General features: G+C 46.9%; 1 protein-coding gene across 3 annotated transcripts in view; it reads right to left on the reverse strand.

The window, feature by feature from the left end:
* Positions 1 to 19,186, reverse strand: part of LOC142575180 (carboxypeptidase D-like) — a 193,700-nt gene that overhangs the window by 157,173 nt on the left and 17,341 nt on the right. Inside the window, exon 1 of one of the 3 annotated variants that reach the window (XM_075684274.1) lies at positions 9,018 to 9,253. The exons of 1 other annotated variant lie outside the window; for it this stretch is intronic. In XM_075684274.1, coding sequence (XP_075540389.1) covers positions 9,018 to 9,033 — 16 coding nt within the window. In that variant the 5' untranslated portion in view covers positions 9,034 to 9,253. Of the gene's footprint in view, positions 1 to 9,017; positions 9,254 to 19,186 lie in introns of those variants that run through there. One more of the 3 variants, XM_075684273.1, reaches the window with a different exon arrangement.

The following is a 19,186-nucleotide window of genomic DNA, read 5'->3' on the forward strand; positions in this document are numbered from 1 at the left end:
CTGTAATCGTTTCGCCTATAGCTGAGCCCTGCATTTACTAATGTAACATCAAGTGCGTCCCTGGCCAATACACGTACAAGCACGCAGCTTCCCGCTCATGGCTTTCTCCGCATGCGTGCGGCGGATCACGTCCCGGTATGCTCCGCATCTGGTGCGATATATCTCGTTGGAGGACGCGGTGGCCAACGAGACTGCGGCGACGGCGGCATCGAAAACCCGTTCACGGACGGGCGACGCGTTCCTCACCAGAGGGCGCCTTTCGGTCGCGCGCAACAAGGGACTGAGGCAGGGGTGCCCTTTATCCCCGCTGCTGTTTATGATGTACATGGTGAGGATGGAGAGGGCGCTAGAAGGAAGTAATGTCGGGTTTAATCTCTCATACAAACAGGCGGGTACAGTAATAGAGCGGCAACTCCCAGGTTTATTTTATGCGGACGACATTGTGTTGCTAGCTAACAAGCAAAGTAATTTGCAATGTCTGGCTAATATCTGTGGACAGGAAGGCAACAATTTAGGTTTGAAATTTAGTGTTAGAAAATCAGGTGTTATGGTATTCAATGAAAACACTGAACAGACAGTGGAGATACAGGGCCAAGAAATACCTCGGGTAACAGAATATAAATACCTTGGTATATGGATAAACGAAGGCAATGGATATATGGAAACACAGAAAAAACCATTACAGTAAAGGGGAAGAGAAATGCAGCCATAATAAAGCACAGAGCGCTATGGGGTTACAATAGGTACGAGGTCCTCCGAGGTATGTGGCAAGGCGTAATGGTTCAAGGACTTACTTTTGGAAATGCGGTTGTTTGCTATAAATCAGGGGTACAATCAGGACACGACGAACCAAAGGTCAGTGGGTCGCCTCGCATTGGGCGCTCACGGGAATACTACAAATGAAGCTGTGCAGGGTGATATGGGCTGGACTAGTTTTGAAGTGAGGGAAGCTCGCAGTAAAATTGAGTATGAAGAACGGCTGAGGAATATGGAAGAAAGTAAATGGGCTGGGAGAGTGTTCAGGTATTTGTACAGGAAAAACATTGATTCACAGTGGAGGAAAAGAACTATGAAGCTTACCAGCAAGTATGTGGCCTGTAGGGTGGGCAACACAGCAACAAAGAAGGTCAAGCGGAAAGTCAGTGAGGCTGGATGAATCTCATGGGTGGCGGCAATGGAAAAGAAACCTGCCATGAGTAACTACTTAAGAGGAAAAAACGAAATCAGGAAAGAAACCATTTATGATAACTCAAAGGGAAGCTCATTACTTTTCGAAACAAGATCGGGATGCCTTAGAACACGCACCTATAAAGCGAGATATAAGAAGGAAGAAGAAGCATGTGCTTGCTGCGGTAAAGCTAGGGAAACTACGGAGCATGTTTTATTAGAATGTGAAGACGTCTACCCAGCGGTCGATTTAGGCACCACTGGTCTCCTTGAAGCCCTTGGGTTCAGAGGGAGCAGTGGTAAAGCAAACATGTCCGCAATAGACATTAGTAAGAGGCGACTGGAGGATTGGTGGAAGAAAAGTAGAGAAACGACAAAAGACGGAGACGTACAAAAGCACAATAGGGGATCAGAAATAGGGGATCAGAAGAAAAGCACAATAGGGGATCATTCGCAATAGGGGATCAGAAAATTTGGGCGTGTAGTTCAGAGTGTTTTTTTTTTCTTTTTTCATTGTTTAACCTAGGTTGGATATTAGGCAGTATAGTAGCAAGAGCTTGGTGGCGCAAACCACCGCCCCGTTCCAAAGGGGACGCTCATATATATCCATCCATCCATCCCTAGTGTCCCTGTATATGCTCCCAGCAAATACAGGAACACTAGCGCGCCCTAAAAGTAACCGCGCGCCCTTTTTATGTCTGCTGTATAATCGATACACTCGCCATGCTTTTACAACGCAATCGGAACGAAGACGCAACGCAGGAACGACGAAAACAAGCGTAGCACTATGAAATGGTGTTGCGATTTTTATGCTTCTTGTTTTGTTTTTGTGTTTGTTTTTCCCCTTGGTGAATCTAGCAGATCTTAACGTTTAGAGGATAGCGCATTTTCAGCGCACTTAAAGTAATATTTCGAATTCTAACGGCTTTCTTTATGGAGGAATCAGAAAATGTTGAGCTGATTCTAGCGGAATTCTAATGTTTCTTTTTTTGTTGTTATTATTTCTTTATTTTTGAGGGACAATATCTCGAGGTGACAAAGAGTGAAAACACTCCCTTCCACCGCCTGTATTTCACGATACACAGACTCGGGATAAGGTGTCCGCGAATTGATTCGGCACACTGAACTTTTCTGTGTCGACATAGACGAAGGCGACACCGTAAACAATGATTACCGCTATGCCAATTATTTCACACACAATCTGTCCCACATTGAACGTAACCGCTGTCCGCGAGTGCTGCACGCACAGCTTCCGAGAAGGGACCTTCGCGGCCGCAGTGGTGCGCCATACGGGCTCAGATATTCCGGTGTCGGCCGCCGTGTGTGCGCTGCAAAAGTTGTTCGTGCACTCACATTTACGTGCTCGTTGAACAGGCAAAGCGTAATGCGATTATTTTGACTGTGAGTAGCCTCTCTAACAATCAGCGAGGGATCGTACGGCCGCGATCTTGGTCGTCCCACAGCTTGACGCCTCTCGCTGCGCACGCTATGGTTTTGCGCAATAAAGAAATAATAGCAAAGCGGCCAACTAAGTGGAAGTGCGCTATCGACAAGTGAGCGTGCCGAATGGCGCCTGGCGTCTCGGAGGAAGTTGAGAATGTCGCATTGCTTTTCCTTGCATAACTGCGTGGCGGCGCTTCCGTGTAATCTCGTCGGCACGGGCGGAGCTCAAGTCGCGCTGCAGGGGCAGCCGATGCCTGCTTAATGACACACTGTGGCGCAAGGGCACCACGAACAGGCAAACAGAACGCGTCGCGGCGCTGCCGGGCTCGTTGCAAATTTTGTTATAACACTGATCGCTACAACCATATTGAACGTGTTGAAGACAGCACAGCACGTAGTGCCGAAGTTGTATGCTTTGCGGGTGCACATGGTGAAGCTGTTTCGAACGCGCTGCTGATGCCTTTGCACAACATTTCTGCTCTCTATTTGGCTTTAAAAAATTTTCTACCTCAAGTAACGTTTCCCCTCAGTCTGATACAGTGTCTACGCCGTCAGTCAATGAAGATCTTGGTTTCAAATGTATGCCGCGCCTCAAACCTTCACTTTCTTGTCGCGCTGATGGTATCCCTGCAGCACTGCTGAAGACGTGCGGTAGCATACTTGTCCCTGTTCTCACAAGCACCTTCGACAGTTTCCTAAAGTCTAGTACGTTTCCTAGCGCTTGGAAGGTAGTACGGGTAGTCCCCGCACACAAATTGGGTGCTACAAGTGCAGCTACTAACTACCAGCCCATATCTGTCCCCTGCGCTGCATCAAAAATATTTGAATTTGTAATGCAATCCCTGCTTTTTGATAATGCTAAGAACACTTTAATAGACGAACAGCATGGCTTGTGTCAGGGCGCTCCACAAAAATTAATGAACCTGGTTACATTTATGACTCACACTTCCAGAGTGGCACATAGTAGATGCCAATTATAATGTATACTTTGACCTAAGTAAAACATTTCGTGCGGATTGCCATGAGCTCCTCATTTTTCGCGAGCGGCTTTGACCCAAGTACTGTCCGTGCACGTCTCCATACTCTCTCTCTCTTCCTTCTGCCTCTTCCCCTTCCCCCAGTGTAGGGTAGCCAGCCAGACTCTTGACTGGCTAACTTCCCTGCCTTCCTTATATTCCCCCTCTCTCTCTCTTACCTTCTTCTATCACTGCCCTGTTATTTAATTACGTAAGCAACAGACCTTGCTTTGTGGTCACTAATGGACAGAGCTCTATCATCTACGATGTCACTAGCGGAGTTCCTCAAGGATCCCTTCCTGACTCCCTTCTGTTCTTACTGCTTGTAAATTAGATTTCGTCAGCAATTCAACGCTGTTTATTCCCTCTATATGCTAACGACTTAAAGCTATTTAAGAATGTCAGTAGTGTTCGCGATTGCATTGACCTCCAATGAGACACTTTTTCACTCTTAAGCGGGTGCCCGGACCCCGACCCCAATAAGCTTTTCTTAAACGCTTCCAAAACGTTGGCATTAAGTCGTACGCGCAAAACACACCACGTGCAATTTTCGTACACCCTTCGTGATGCTCCATTGCCCAGGGTTGATCAAGTCAAAGACATCGATGTGTACGTCGACAAAACGCTATGCTTGTCTTCACACGTTAGATATGCGAAACAATGTACCCTTCACGTTTTCGTTATTGTTTATAGAGTATCGCATGACTTCCGCTCCCCTGCTGCTTTTCCTTCCAGTACTAGAGTATGTCTCTGTAGGTGAGGGCGGAAAGGCCCGATCTAGTTCCGACCTCATAGAACGCGCCCAGAATAACTTTGCAACTAATATCAAACGCCACTTTGGCCGTTCTAGCGACCATAATCTGGCCGTTGTTAGACGTACCTCAACTCGCGCCTCTAAAATAAAGACGTATTAAATCGGGCCTTTTCTTCCTTTACAAGGCGGTTCGCGGACTCTGCGATCCAGCAATGTTGCGAGTGATAAACACGGGTAGCTTCCGCTGCCACACACACTGTGTGCACCTTTGGCTCGCTGTGGATGTCGGCGGTGGCCGCGGGTAGACGCACGACACCCGCTGCAGCGAGTTGTCCTCGACACGAGTCGCGTGGACGTCTTTTGGGCACAGCACTCGTCCGACCTGATTGACCGGCTTTCTAACGTGCAAGGACTTCTTGGACCGTGATGTAACGCATCAGCGCAACGAACTGCTCTGAAGGTATTAGTAACATTAATAAGGCATGATGACATACATAGTGACGCCTTATATATGAGCAGCGACAGTTAGCCTTCTTCATATTATTATCTTTCTGTCTTAATATTTCTTTATATTCTGTCTGGCTTCGTTTTCCTAGGTTGCATTTCTGTATTTATGCGTGTCTGTAATGACCCTCGGGCTGACAGTATTATTGAATAATAATAATAAATCATAAATTATAATATTAATATTTTGCTTTGGTGATGTCTGTTTTTGGGTGGTATTGCAGAATTGTGATAACTCCTCTTTTTTTCTTCGTTTAGGGTAACTATTTTTGAAGCGTTCGTGAAAGTCATACGTGCACTAGAAGACTGTTTTCTACAGAATATATGTCAGGCTATGAGGAATGTGATATCAGTTTCGTGGCTTTATTATCATTATTAATGCAGGTGACTGCCGGGCATATGGTTGTGAACCGCTACACAGGTGAAACGTTTCACTTCACCAACTATCTTCATTTATTCATTTAACAATTTAACGATGTGGAGAAGTTAACGACAAATTGTACTTGTTACCAACATTTCCAATTCATAATAAATTCATCAATCAATCAGGAAAGAGTAACAACACGAACTTAAGATGTGTGCTTACAGCTTAATTATGACACATGTTACTTCACGCTGCTACCTTCACGCTGCTAGCGTTTTCGAAGTTGTTTTTCTCCTTTAGTCTCTGGTGAACTTCAACAGAAGCGGGTGGTTAACAGCATTAAGAAACTTCAAAAACTGGCGATTAGAAATATGTATCACTCCAAACAATTTGGTGAGCAAAACGAAAACAAGATAAAAGTGTGAGCCAACGTCTCGACAAGTGGACTTGTCTTTTTCAGTGTTCTGACCCCATGGCCCCATCGTTCAACCAGTGTCACATACTACCACTTTGATCTACTACGCGAACGAAGCATATCTATGCGCATCTATAGGGTCGTGAAATGCAACTACTCTTTTAACGTTTCCATATTTTATTCTTCTTCAAGCGAGACCAGAAGTGTTACTGCAGGACATTTTAATCTTGTACCATGTAATAATCTATATAGAGAACGTCGTCTAGAATTTACAGGTATCAAAATTTGTAATAAACTGCCAGAAGGAATAATTAATTCCTCAAACTTCCAAAGTGCTCTCAAACAATATTACTTAAAACCTTGTCAACGTCCCAATAGATCATCCAGATGCCATAATCGATTTTCAATACACTGAGCCAATGATATCATTTTTTAAAATTTATACTGTGGTCATCTGGAAATACACTGGTTTGTTTGTTGTGCTCATATGGTAATAATGAATTTTGTATTATGGTAAGCCCTCTAAGAACATTATCCGCTCGAACTATAAACTACTTTTTCTGCTGTGCACAGCATAATAAATTTAATCTCTTTTCTCATGTGGTATGTAATTCACATAACATGTGTTATTGTCTGTTATTTAATCGCAATAGCTACCATTCGGTATACCATTCTTAGCTTATCCATTGTTATCATGACGTACGTTACTTCGAACCTGGTTTGATGATTACTTTTTGGTAAACTCGTTTTAGTCATTGTGTTACTTATTGCTGCTACGCTAGGTTCTGCCTCTATTTTGTTTGCCGGATCTTCAACTAGCCTTTAGCTACAGGCCCGACAAGTGTTTTTCTAACTGTGCTTTGTGATACGGAAAAATAAATTCTTCTTCAAACCTTCTCTCTTTTGTTCTGTTGTTCGACAGTACCATTCCATTAGTTATGACCAACTTGGTGATACGGCATGTTAATCGTAATTATTAACCACAGCCAGTGGAACACCGGCCCACACAGGGTCATATGTGGCGAAATGCTGACTTCACGACTGCAGCGCTGTCTTCTTATTGTGCGGCCATGTGAAAACCAGTTTTGTGTGCGTCTCAAACATAATAGAAGTTCATTCTCAAGAGAGAGAGAGGAAAGGCAGGGAGGTTAACCAGAGGCGAATTTCCGGTTAGCTACCCTGCACTGGGGTGGGCGATATAGGGGTTAAAAGAGCGAGACGAAAAAGAAAGGAAGAAGAAAAAAGAAAGAAAATAAGAATGAAGAAGAGAACAGGTTACCGAAAAGGCTTTCCAATCACAAACGTTCACACAGGCCGGTCGATCTCAAAAATTGCAGTAGCGCTTGCATGGCGATGCGATGTTAAGTCACGTCGATGTTGCAAAATTCTTTCTCCCGGCAGAGGCTGGTCGTCCAACTCGTTCAGCGCGACGGAACGCGATCGTCTCTGCGCACTGCACCGCGGGCACCGGCAGAGAACGCGACGAATCGTTTCCGCCTCGCCTCAATCGCCAGATGCTGCGATGTCGGCCATCGCTCTATACGCAGCGCGTAGGCATTGGTATGGTGTTCTATTTATTCGTATGGTGTTCTATTTTATTCCCCCGACATACTATAGGCGAGAACAGCTTCAGTGAAGTGACGCTTCAGTACAGGAAAACGTGAACCAATAATGATGTCCCGTCACGCCTCTATGTCACAGCACGCAACTACTGTTTGCAAAGAATCAGTCATTAGCCGCGTTGGCTTAGCGGCTAGGGTGATGCGCTGCTAAGCACGAGGTCGCGGGAGCAAATCCCTGCCGCGGCGGCCGCATTTCGATGGGAGTGAAATGCAAAAACACCTGTGTCCCGTGCATTGGGGTCACGTGAAAGATCCCCTGGTGGTCCAAATAAATCCGGAGCTCCCCATACGGCGGCGTGCCTCATAATCGAATCGTGGTTTTGACACGTAAAACCCCGTAATACAAAGAGTCAGTCATTATTATTTTGTGGTCTGCAACAAGTTTTTCGTAACGTGTCAATGCGGACACGTAATCCACGAGTCAAGTGTTCTGGAGTCCGTCACGAGGTTGCAAGCCCAGACAGTCGACGCGAAGACGTGCACGCAGAGCGCCCGCTTCAAACAGAACATCACCCGTGAGAAGCGTGCACGTGTTCTTGCCTCGCCTTGAGCGTCTGGCGATTATGCATATGAGAATCTTGCAAGGTCTGCCTATCGTATACCTGTCTGCGAAGCACAATGTACTGCTGCCACTCGCACCTTAGACAACACCAGAAAATAATGGGAAGGATGCAAAGGAAAGGGGCTAGTACAAGTTGTGAAGAACTCGCGGCCACGGTAAGGCACATCAATGGCACCCAGCCAACGGTTCAAAGAAACACGCGCAAGCGTCCGCTGGGACGGTCTGATTCTCTTCACGAGAGGCCATCCATGCACGACTAGCGAGCGCCATTCTTCGCTGCAGCGCCCCCTTACCCTTTACTTCTAATCGCGTCTATGGGTTAAGAAGCTGCACCGAGTAAAGTTCGGAAGAGCGCGCGTCTCCTGAAAGGTGAACCGTGACGCGTGGAACAGCCAACGAGGACTGCTATTTGCAGACAGCATGCTTCCGTGAATTCGTAATCCAGAGATGTCAGGTACACAAGAGATCCCACCAGCAAACGGTTTCGCACTTGTGCCTTTAAGCCTCTTCGCACAGAGTCGAGACCGCTATACAAAGTGCTCTAAGAATATATAAATAGGAAGGAGGGCGTTATCAGCAATTTCGTTGTGTCCGCCACAAGGTGACTCGTACACGCTAATATGGTCCACCTCCATGACGCATTTAAACATATGACTGTTATCGCGCAGTAGGATATAGATAGTATTTTGGACTTCAGTAAAGCATAACATCTGCACTCTGTCTTTTGTGTCTTTCTTTGTGCTATATATAGCGAAGCCTGCCACTTCCTTATATTCCATGTTCCGCTGAGCAACCAATAAGGCCCTCCATGCATTCTCGTCTCAATCTAGCGGTTCGAAAACCACAAAACCCAACACGAGCAACAGGTCAGTCAGACCACGCGAACATCAAACCCATTTCTGCAATCCAAATTATGCCGAAAAAAAAGAAAGACCAAATCGCAGCGGTATAGAACAACACAAAATAAACACACAAATACAGGCCTTCGTTCGCGTGTCTTAGACTTTGTCTTCCTGTGTTGTCCTTGCTTATATATATTGCATTGTTACTACATCCCACCATGATACATCCATTCACCATCACCAACAAGTCAAATTGTAACACTTGCGAAGTCTGCAACAGTCATGAAAAAGAGAAGAGCTCCGACTCGAAATGTACTATATGGCTCACTTGGTTTCTCGTTCATAGAGCCACTGGAGTCGGGGCATTCTCCGTCCAACCTTCAGCGACACTTCAGGGCAACCTCTTATGCAACACATGTACTTTAAGAGGCCAGTCGAAGTGTTTCGCTCTGCTCGTCTCCTGCCGCCCCGCTTAGACGCAATTGTTCGCCCACAGTTTCGTGTTTTGCATTACGGCAGCCAGCATCGTCCGGAGATCGTCGTTTCTCCTCCTGCTTCCGCGGCGAGCCGTCTCTGCAGGCGCACGGAGCCAGGCACGCGCTGGCGGCGTTATTTCCGTCTTGCCGGCGGCGTAGAAAGAGCGCGCCGCCGAGATCCCCTCCCCAAGGTCGGCCTCGCACGCCCACCGACGGGGGCCGCGAAATCGAGAGATCGCTAGCCCGCCGCCATCGAGAACCACGGCGCCGCGTGCTTTAATGCGTCCCACCGGAAGATGCGTGGCTCGCGCTCAACAGGTGCGGACGCAGTGGGTGATTACAGGAGACCAAGGGGGTTGGACGAAGCGTAACTGCACTGTGCACCGCCGACGCGTCGAGTCGGTGTGCTCGCGAACAACAGTCGCGCGTGCCACTGTGAAGTTCAGGTGGCGCGTTCGTTCGTCCCCGCCACGCAGTGCGCGCAATAGTGGGGAATGCGTGTCTCAGTGATTCACTATGGACAGCGATAGACTACGCTGAATCCCCGCAGTATGCACATACGCATGCACCACGCTTCGTGCCTTTTCCAAGAGTGCTCGCTGGATAAAACTGAAAATGGCTTTCCATCCTGTATAGCAAAGTTGGTGCATGCGTGGAACGCTGCTTTATTGCCACAGTGTGAACGCTTTCAGCAAGTGAATTTACGACCGACTCCCGTTCTGATACTCTAAAAAAATGCTGGCACAAAATGGTGGCATTACGAGGCCGTACGAGTCATACAGTTCGGAGCGTAAACGTTGAGCTTGCCGACAGGCACGTGAGGCAGCACTTTCATTTAGGAAGTGACCGTGGGACACGACGCGCGCCGGCTCCTCTCGGTTCCCCGTGACCAAATAGCACATAGCATTCAGAAAGTGCATGGAGAGGGGCTGCGTGGTGGGTCAGCTGGGAACGCCGAGTACATGCGAGGTGGCCACCCCTTCTGACGCGGTTCGGGTGTCGACTCGAGCAGAACAGTCACGGCGTACGTGGCAGAAGCTGATGCGGATTTTAAGAGGAAGATGCGTAGCTCTACAAGTGACGTAATGCGTAGAGCAGATAATCGGTGTTGTGCTGGAGTAACATAATGGCTGCACAGGAAACGCACTTGAGGGCGACATATAATTAGATGACGTGATGAGATTTGGAAATTTGCAGGCACAGTGTCGGCTGACGCGAGACCGGGCTGATTGGAGGGTGCACGTGACGAGAGCGAAGGCGGCGCGCGACGGGTCGAAGGGAGACGCTGGCCCGAGGGGCGCGCGGGTGGCGCGGGGAAGTCCGCGATGCCCTTCCGACCGCATTCCGGGCTCCCCTGTGTCACAGCGGCAAATCCATTCTCGGGGGGTTGGCCAACGATACGCGCGCACACAGTGCAAATACCCAAAGTAAAAAAAGAAAAAAAAATGCCCAATCCCTATAACGTAAATAATATTGCACTCAGTACCAGTGAGCATGTTAAATACCTCGGAGTTACGTTTTCTGAAACGCGTGACTGGTCTAATCATACGGTAACTCAATTACCGCGAAAGCTTACAGTCTTCTTCACTTATTCTAACGAAATTTTAAGCGTTCTCCGTCATCACTGAAAGCAACCTTGTATTTGACTAGCCTTAGACCTATTCTACGATATGCATGCATAACCTGGGATCCGTACACTAAAAATATCATAGACAAAATAGAACGTGTTCAGAAGCAAGCAGCACGCTTCGTAACAGGAAATTATAACTTTACTGTAGAGGATTCGGAATACGGGAAGGGTTGGGTTGTAAACTGTCTCTTCACGCAGAAAAAGCCTAACGTTGAAATTCCTTTACAACATATATATATATATATATATATATATATATATATATATATATATATATATATATATATATATATATATATATATATATATATATATATATATATATGCGTGACTCTTTAATGAACAGTGTGTTGTTAATACCAGTTCTACTTTTGTGTGTATATATATATATATATATATATATATATATATATATATATATATATATATATATATATATATATATATATATATATATATAAGTAGAACTGGTATTAACAACACACTGTTCATTAAAGAGTCACGCATTACATTTCATCTAGGAGAGACCACGCTAGCAAAATTAGAGCTTATCAGTGCCGTACCAATGCGTTTAAATATTCATTTTTTCCTAACACGAATAATGATTGGAATGAGCTTTCTAATGAAGTGATGGCAGCGTCTAGCATTGAAAATGCTATTGCGAGCCATATTCTTTGAACGTTCTTTTATTGATTTCTGAACAAACACTACTGTGTGCACTGTTTTTCTTCTCTTTTTTTCTAGAAGTTATTGGGCTTTTTGTTAGTTTGTCTTCCGCTGTTCCGAATTTCAATGCTTAACCGCTGTTGCATTTACTGACGTATTCTTTTGATATCAACGAACATTTTTCCATTCTGACCCCCTGTATCTTAACCTCCCTACGATAATGCCGTAGAGGTGATGTAGGCATAATGAATGAATGAATGAATAGTGGCACATATACCCAGTTGCACGTACCCATTGCCGAGCTTGGGCCACTGCGTGCACTGGCCCAAGTTGTCTGCACATATCCCCACGTATACACGACGAACAAACGAAGACGAACGCCAAATGCAGGACGAGAGGCGCAGAAAGCTTCGCTTTAAGAATCCTGCAGATGACCGACCTCGCGATGCATGTCGACGTTAATGAGATTGGCATGATTGAAGCAATGTAGCCACACACCGTATTACCGCATTCTTCACTTCTGTCTAGCCGACATCTTCAATTTTCTGTTACCGACATCTCCTTCCCTTTCCTTTAGAGCAACACTACGTGCTCAATGCACACTCTGGCTCCATTTTGTTCTCTTCGCTTCTTTCTCCACGCTTGGCTGCTTCTGCTCTCTGTCGCTGATTTGTGCAATTTTCTGCTGACCACATCTTCACTTTTTGCCTCTTGTTCCGCATGTCTACCTGGGTACCAGTGGCGTAGCCAGAAATTTCGTTCGGGAGCGGCGGGGGGGGGGGGGGGGGGGGGGGGCTCACGTCGCTGTTCGGCCTCCTCCTTAAGAGGAAGCTTTAGCTCAGGTGCTCCTATCTGAATACATGTAGAACGAGAATTAGTTTTTCTCGGCAACCACTGCACCAAATATGATGAGATTTGCTGCATTTAAAAGAAAAACTTAAATTCTAGTGACTGCTTGTTTTGAATTTTTTAGTTTAGTTGTCAATTCTTTATTAAAAATTGGCAAACATTTTACATTTCCAGAAAGCGAAACTATCAAGTTTAAAACTCTAACTCAACAATAAAAAATTATATCACAAATTTGTGAAGTGCACCTACTAGTGCATCTACAGCGGACAAAATTGATATGTTACAAGTGAATCTCAAAAAGGTTTAGTATTATGGAAATACGGCTTTTGCAGAACCCTTGTACACAACGTAACCAATTCACGTAAGATATAAACTGACATACCAAATTTTTCCGCTTTGACTGTTATAGTAGATGCCGTTTACGTAACGGCGATATCTGTTCTTGATGCAAACCTATTAGATTGTAAACACGGTGCTTCTATTTTTTTTTTTCGAACTTTCGAATTTTTCAAAATATTTTAAACGAAATTCAGGCCCTAAATCGGAATTCCACTTCCAACAGGCGCTATAATTGAACTCTCTCTCTCTCTCTCTCTCTTTCAAATGCAACACATTTCATTAGAAGCGATCCAGGGGTTATCTCAGAAAAGCGTTTCATGTATGCGTTTTACATGTATCTGAATAGATCACGTCAACATTGGGCCCGAGCTTAAGCTTCCTCTTAAACACTTTGTCGAGGGATCAAATACATGGATAATAACTGCATTGGCAATGCCAAAGATGCTGCAAGCGAATTCTTGAACGCTATGTACTGTCAGAACAAGTAAAATATTGTTTTTTTATATAAAGGAATGTACTCTTATGTGACGAAAATTGTGCCCAATGTAAATGATATCAATGCTTCCATGTTTTTGTCTATTCAATAAGTAAAGAAAATATCACACCAACTTTAGAACTATATCAGTTTGAAACCAGCAAAGCATTGCATACCCTTGATATAAAAAATGTAAAGGTCATGAAATGAACAAGTTGAGGACAAATATGTTAATGAAACTTTGTGATTCAAGAACCTCGTTTACATTCTCGCACACATGCAACGGCCAGGGAAAAATCTCAATGACGCTTTCATTTGTTCCAATGTATTATGCAGGAGCAGCTGTCACCGGTCCTGTATCGTTAGTAATTGCACCGAAATTATAGTCGCAACAGAGAGCACGCATAAAAAGCAGGAGTTCTGCAAAATATACGAGGGCGAGTCAAATGAATGTGATCCAGTGCGAATATATGACAAACGGAGTACTTTATTTAAAAGTAGTCTCCATGAGCAATGAGATATTTGTCCCGTTGACTACCAAGTCGCATGATTCCCGTCTCATAAAACTCCTTGGGTTGCTGCCCCAAAAAGTCTGCAACTGACTCTTTCACATCATCGTCCGACAAGAATCTGGTTGCCTTGTGCTGGTTTTTTTCAGTTGCCCCATAACGCGGAAGTCGCAAGGCGACAGATCTGAGCTGTATGGCGGATATTGCAGCGTTTCCCACTTTAACTTCGCCAGTTTTATATTAACCACATCAGCGACATGGGGACGGGCATTGTCGTGGAACAAGATGACTCCATTCGTCAATTTTCCACGTAGTTTGTTCTTGATTGCGACATGTAGCCGGTCCCGCGTTTCACAATATCGGAAAGAATTGATAGTCTATCAAGGTTTAGCAAATTCTATCAGTAATAGCCCTTGACGATCGAAAAAAAAAGTCAAAACACTTTTCCGGTGGTAACGATGGCCTTTGCTTTCTTGAGGGTGGTGAATGCGAATGTTTCCACTGTAAGCTTTGCCGTCGTGTTTCAGGCTCGTAGTAGTGGCACCATGGTTCGTCCCCGATCACAATTGCAGACAACAGGTCGTCACCCTCATTTTGATACCGGATCAGATGTGTCAAAGCAGCGCCGAAATTCTCCGTCTTCTGGCGGTGGTTCACAATCTTGGGCATACATTGCGCGCACAAGAGCCGATAACCGAGATGTTCATGAATTATGGCGTGAACAAAAACATGACTGATGTTCACACGCTCGGCCGGTTCATCGATGTTTATCCTCCGTTCTTGTCTCGTCAGCTCATGAACCTTTGCAATTTTGTTGGGGGTGATTGCATGGTGGCTTTGGCCCGGTCTTGGATCGTCTTTGCAACTTTCACGTCCTTCTTTCAACAGTTTGCTCCAACGCTTCACAGTGGCCACTGAACTGCAATGTTAAACGTACACGGCAGCCATATGCGGTGACTAATTTTTCTGAGGGAAACACCTTCAGCTCTCAGAAAACTCACGACACCACGCTGTTCAACTTCTTGAGCATCCATTACGTCACGCAACTATGTTCAACCCAGTGTATGAGAGCATTAAAGAACATTTATCCTCATACCTACTTGTCACTTTTTTAAATGAGAGATGCCTGTATGCTACGGGCATGCCTCGCAGATAATCAACTGAACCATTATTGCGTGGAGTGGCTACACGCACTTTCATTTGACTCGCCCTCGTACATTATAAATGCGAAGATACGATGGAATATACAAATGAGATGATACAGATTGATAAAGAGCAAAAAAATGTCACTGGAAACAAAGTTCGCTGCACGTACACACAACACCTCGCAACAAGATATTTAAATATACGTATAAGTCTCCAATAAATCTACGTATCTAAGAAAACGTCGCTGTATATAATGCATCAAATAAGCATGTTGCGCAATCACAGATTCACGGAATATTAGATCCCGCCCCCATTCCATCCACTGCCCCCGATGTATCGCGCGCGACGGAAGGTGGCGCGCTTCCTCCCCGCTTTTCTGCTTTGCGCGCACAAGACTAAGCCACCATCGTCGGCCCACCCATGCCACCACCCCTCTACGCTTTCACTCGCACATACAGCATGCGGCGCGCGGTCCCGATGTTATCATCACCTTTGGACTTTATACGGAAAGTGAGGGCGACGGCGACGGCAGGAATGCCCCCGTAGCGTCCGTATATTTGAATAATATGATAAGAGTATCCGGCAAGTGAAGCGTCCCGTGGTGCATTGCTTTCCTTTCCGCAAAAGAAGTAACGAAATCGAACTTTCACCATGCGACAATTCGCTGCGCCACAACAATGTCTTTTTTTTTTTTCCTTCTGTGAGGCGGGGCACCGAAATGAAGAAACGCAAAGTATCTCCACAATCGAATGCCTACTTTGGGCCCCTAAGTGGCTACCGAAGGAATATCGAAGACAACGTGAGACGTTTGGTCCACCGAGAACCAGGCGCATACTGCTTGGTGTCCTACACCGGCTAGACAAGACTTTCCGGAGATGTTGCTCTCAATCGAACGCGGTGCAATCCGTTGAGTCCCCCCCAGTGGTGGCGGCGAGAAACCATTGTTCCCTTTTCGCGTCTGCTAGCCAGAAAGCGTACAAAACACTGCTAGGCGAAAATCCACTCGGCCAGAGAAAACCGAACGCGCACCGAACTGCGCCGCGCGGCGGTCGGGGCAACATGAGAAAAACGCACGCGCTCTGGCTGGCTCTGGCAACGCGCGGGTAGGGTAGCGAGAACGAAGAAATTGAAGAGGCTCAATGTGTCCTCGTGAATAAAAGTCAAAGTAGAAAAAATAAATAAGAACGCAGCTACCTTTGCTGGCTTTAGTGTCTTGACATGGATGCTTTGAAGTAGGTGAAAAAAAATTCATATTTTTTGTGTGAGATGGCGGCACAAATTAACCACCTCAACGCTTCGTCTCATCGGACCTCGCTGCGTGTTTTGTAAACTTGTCTGATAGTGTGTTGATTTGGCTTGCCTTGTTGTACGTTCCGATGTACGACATTAAAAAAGTCAATACACCTTAGGTGTCAAATGTTTATAACAGCATTAAACCAACAAAGTTCCGCAATTAAAAATCGAAAGCACAACTTTGGAAATGCAAATGCACGTCTCACATCAAAAGTTTATGATAACTTTAAACCCATAAGATTCGGAATTGACATCAATGCGCTCCGTAGATTCCGCGGCCTCCGCGAGATGCCACGGCGAGCCCGTTCGCCATCAAAACGCCCTTGAAACTTCGAGCTCGGAAAGGGCTGCTTGCGTTATGTAACTCCTGGTGCATGGACGTTGTCGCGAAACCACGCCCCAGTTCCCAATGTTCGCGGTGAAATGTTTTTTCGAGCGTGAAAAAAACATTCTAGACAAAATCCAGAATGATTTCCGGCGCCGGGAGTTGCTTTGGTCGGCGGTGCATGGAACAGCACGAAAAAATTTCGGGGGAGGGGCGGACGCCCCTGGGACTTGCGCTGGAGTTTGAGGTATAGTAGCGGCTCCTGGTGGCGGCACAGGAAACGTTATCTGGGTAGTACCGGCTTGGGTCGTATTGAGCCCTGGCTGTGGCGAAGCACGTTTCTAGCCCGAGTTTCGCGTCGATTCGCACTTTTCTCTGCCCTGTTGCGAGTGCGAAAAGGCTCGTCACTTCTCACAGACCACGCCGACCACGCTGCGAGCTAGCCGCAGCCTATAGCTCCACGAAAACGGACTCTCCGTGAGACGTAATGCTGGAAACAGAAGGAATCGGCGACGCCGATCCGGAGAGACCTAGCTCAGTCTCAAAAAAGCGTCACCGTCGTTACTTCTGCGTCATGGGCTGCGATGAACAAGAAGGCCTAAATCCCAACATCAGATTCTAGCGTTTTCCTTCAAGGCCTCACGAAGCGGAGCGTCGGGCGCGCTGCATAGCTGCAGTTCGTCGCGCTGGGTAAGCGAAGCTTCGCGCCATGCTGACTGCTGCGCCTGTCTTGAAGCTTGCTTGATTATCTGCGTTGCTGAAATTCGGTCTTTGCACCTATAGTCCCGACGGCAGACCGACATAGCAGCAGGAATGGCTGGTGATTCACGATCCGAGACCCGGCCACAGCGACAATTAACAATTCGACTGGTGCGAAGTGGTGAAGTGACCACAGGTGTGTGCAAATGAGCACAAATGGTCGGGCTGATTCGGCGACAATTCACTACCCCACTACGAGCAGCACAGGTTAGAGAGTTAAATGTGCTCATCCTTGACCTCAGGCCAGCACGTTGAGGCAGCGCAGCAAGGTAGTATTGATTGCAGCACATCGATGTTCGAGCGCTGTCGTTAAGAGCTACATCAAGCGAGGAGCGCACGAGCTCGCGCTGCAGCGCGATTCACACGTATGTTACTGCGAGCTCATATGCATTGCATCTGCAGTTATTTATCAGTTGCTAAAGGGACAGATGGCCGCTACTACATTGCAAGCATAACTACTTATCTAGCGGCATGCAGTCAACAAAGATTGCAGGAGGCCCGCCGTTCCGCGGCATGTCGAAATACCGCTGCCGTCGCGGCGCGTGCGATCGTGCGCTCGAGCAGTTCCGTGCACGTGATGTCTGCTTATCGCTGCTGTGACTTCATTTATAGCAAGCATTTCCTCGCGTTTGTGCGCCCGAATCTAGCAGCGTGCAAACCGTACCGGAAGTTCAACTTCGTACGCGACTCGCTTCACTTGCGATTGACACCGCGCTAAAACTTCGCCGCTTATTTCTTGAACGGCGTACACGTATTCGGCGTTGCATAATTTATTGCCTTTACGCAGCGTGCCACCCCTGAAAAAATACTCGGCGCCCCACATTCGCTGCAAGCCGTGGTACAACAAAACCGAAAGTGGCGAGTCCATATTGTAAACGTGCTTTTCGAAGCAGACGACCGAGCTTTGGTACTACCCAGTTCAGGACAGAGGGCGCTTTTTAGCACCATTTGCGCAGCGCCCCCTGGGCAATGCAAGAGCCCCATAAGCTTTGGCCTGCGCGTTTAAAGAAGACAGGGACGGATGCCCCCTGTCTGCTTCTTTGAAGCCACTCAGAGCGAACGTTCTCCCTAGCTGCTGAAATGGTTTGTATACATCTGCGCCACCGGACACACGCCCGTTGGGACGACCCAGATGGTCCGAGTGCGCTGTCAAAGAAAATACCTGGGCTTCGAATGCAAATTCGCGTGCTTCGTCTCCTTCTCCTGGATGGCTTCCCTTGCCGCATTTCCGGTTCCCTCTGTCGGTTCGCTTCCTGTCCGACAAGCACGCGCGTCAGCAGCAGGCGCCCGCCCTTATCGAGACCAGCAGGTCTCACGCACTGTAGGCGCGCGTATCGCAGCCCTGCGTGCACTCTGAATACGAACCGTGGCGCTACTGGAGAGACGGACAGGGTAACCGTCGCGCACTGGTTAGGCTCTTCTCTCTAAACCGCCCCTTTGCAAGATCGGAGGCGCGGTGAGGGTTTCAGGTCGGCCCGTCCCGAGATCGAGGACTCGATGACCGGCACCGGGTACTCGCTCGATGGCCGTACACCTGCGCGCATGCTTTCGTATACTGTGAGGAGGGCGAACTAAAGACACACGCGACCTTCATGAACATTTGTGCCACCACGAACTTTCCTGCTCGCATAATCTGTTGTCGAAGCAGCCTTCCGAAAGTCTGTGTAGATGCGCCTTCGGTATCTGGTACGTAATTATTAACAGAGCCACCCTCGGCCTTTAATTCATATCGACAAATGTGATAATAATAAAACATCGGTGACTCTCACGCGTACGCAGGAATCGGTTGTAAGCGAATCCTTCCTTGATGTTTGTTGATATGTCTTCACTTCTAATTTTCTTCTATGTGTGCTCACTGCTCTTGTCCCATTTCGTTCGCTTAACTTTTTCTCGTCCAGGCTCGGCGGCTTCTGCTGCCGGTTTCTTCATTGCTTGCCTCTTGCTCTGCTTGCCTATTCGGGCACCTGCACCTGCTCGGTGTAAGGTGCCTCGATGCGCGCGCCCCGCAGCAGAGAGAGCGCGAACCGAGG

Source organism: Dermacentor variabilis, chromosome 3, assembly GCF_050947875.1.
Source record: "Dermacentor variabilis isolate Ectoservices chromosome 3, ASM5094787v1, whole genome shotgun sequence".
NCBI lineage: Eukaryota > Metazoa > Arthropoda > Arachnida > Ixodida > Ixodidae > Dermacentor > Dermacentor variabilis.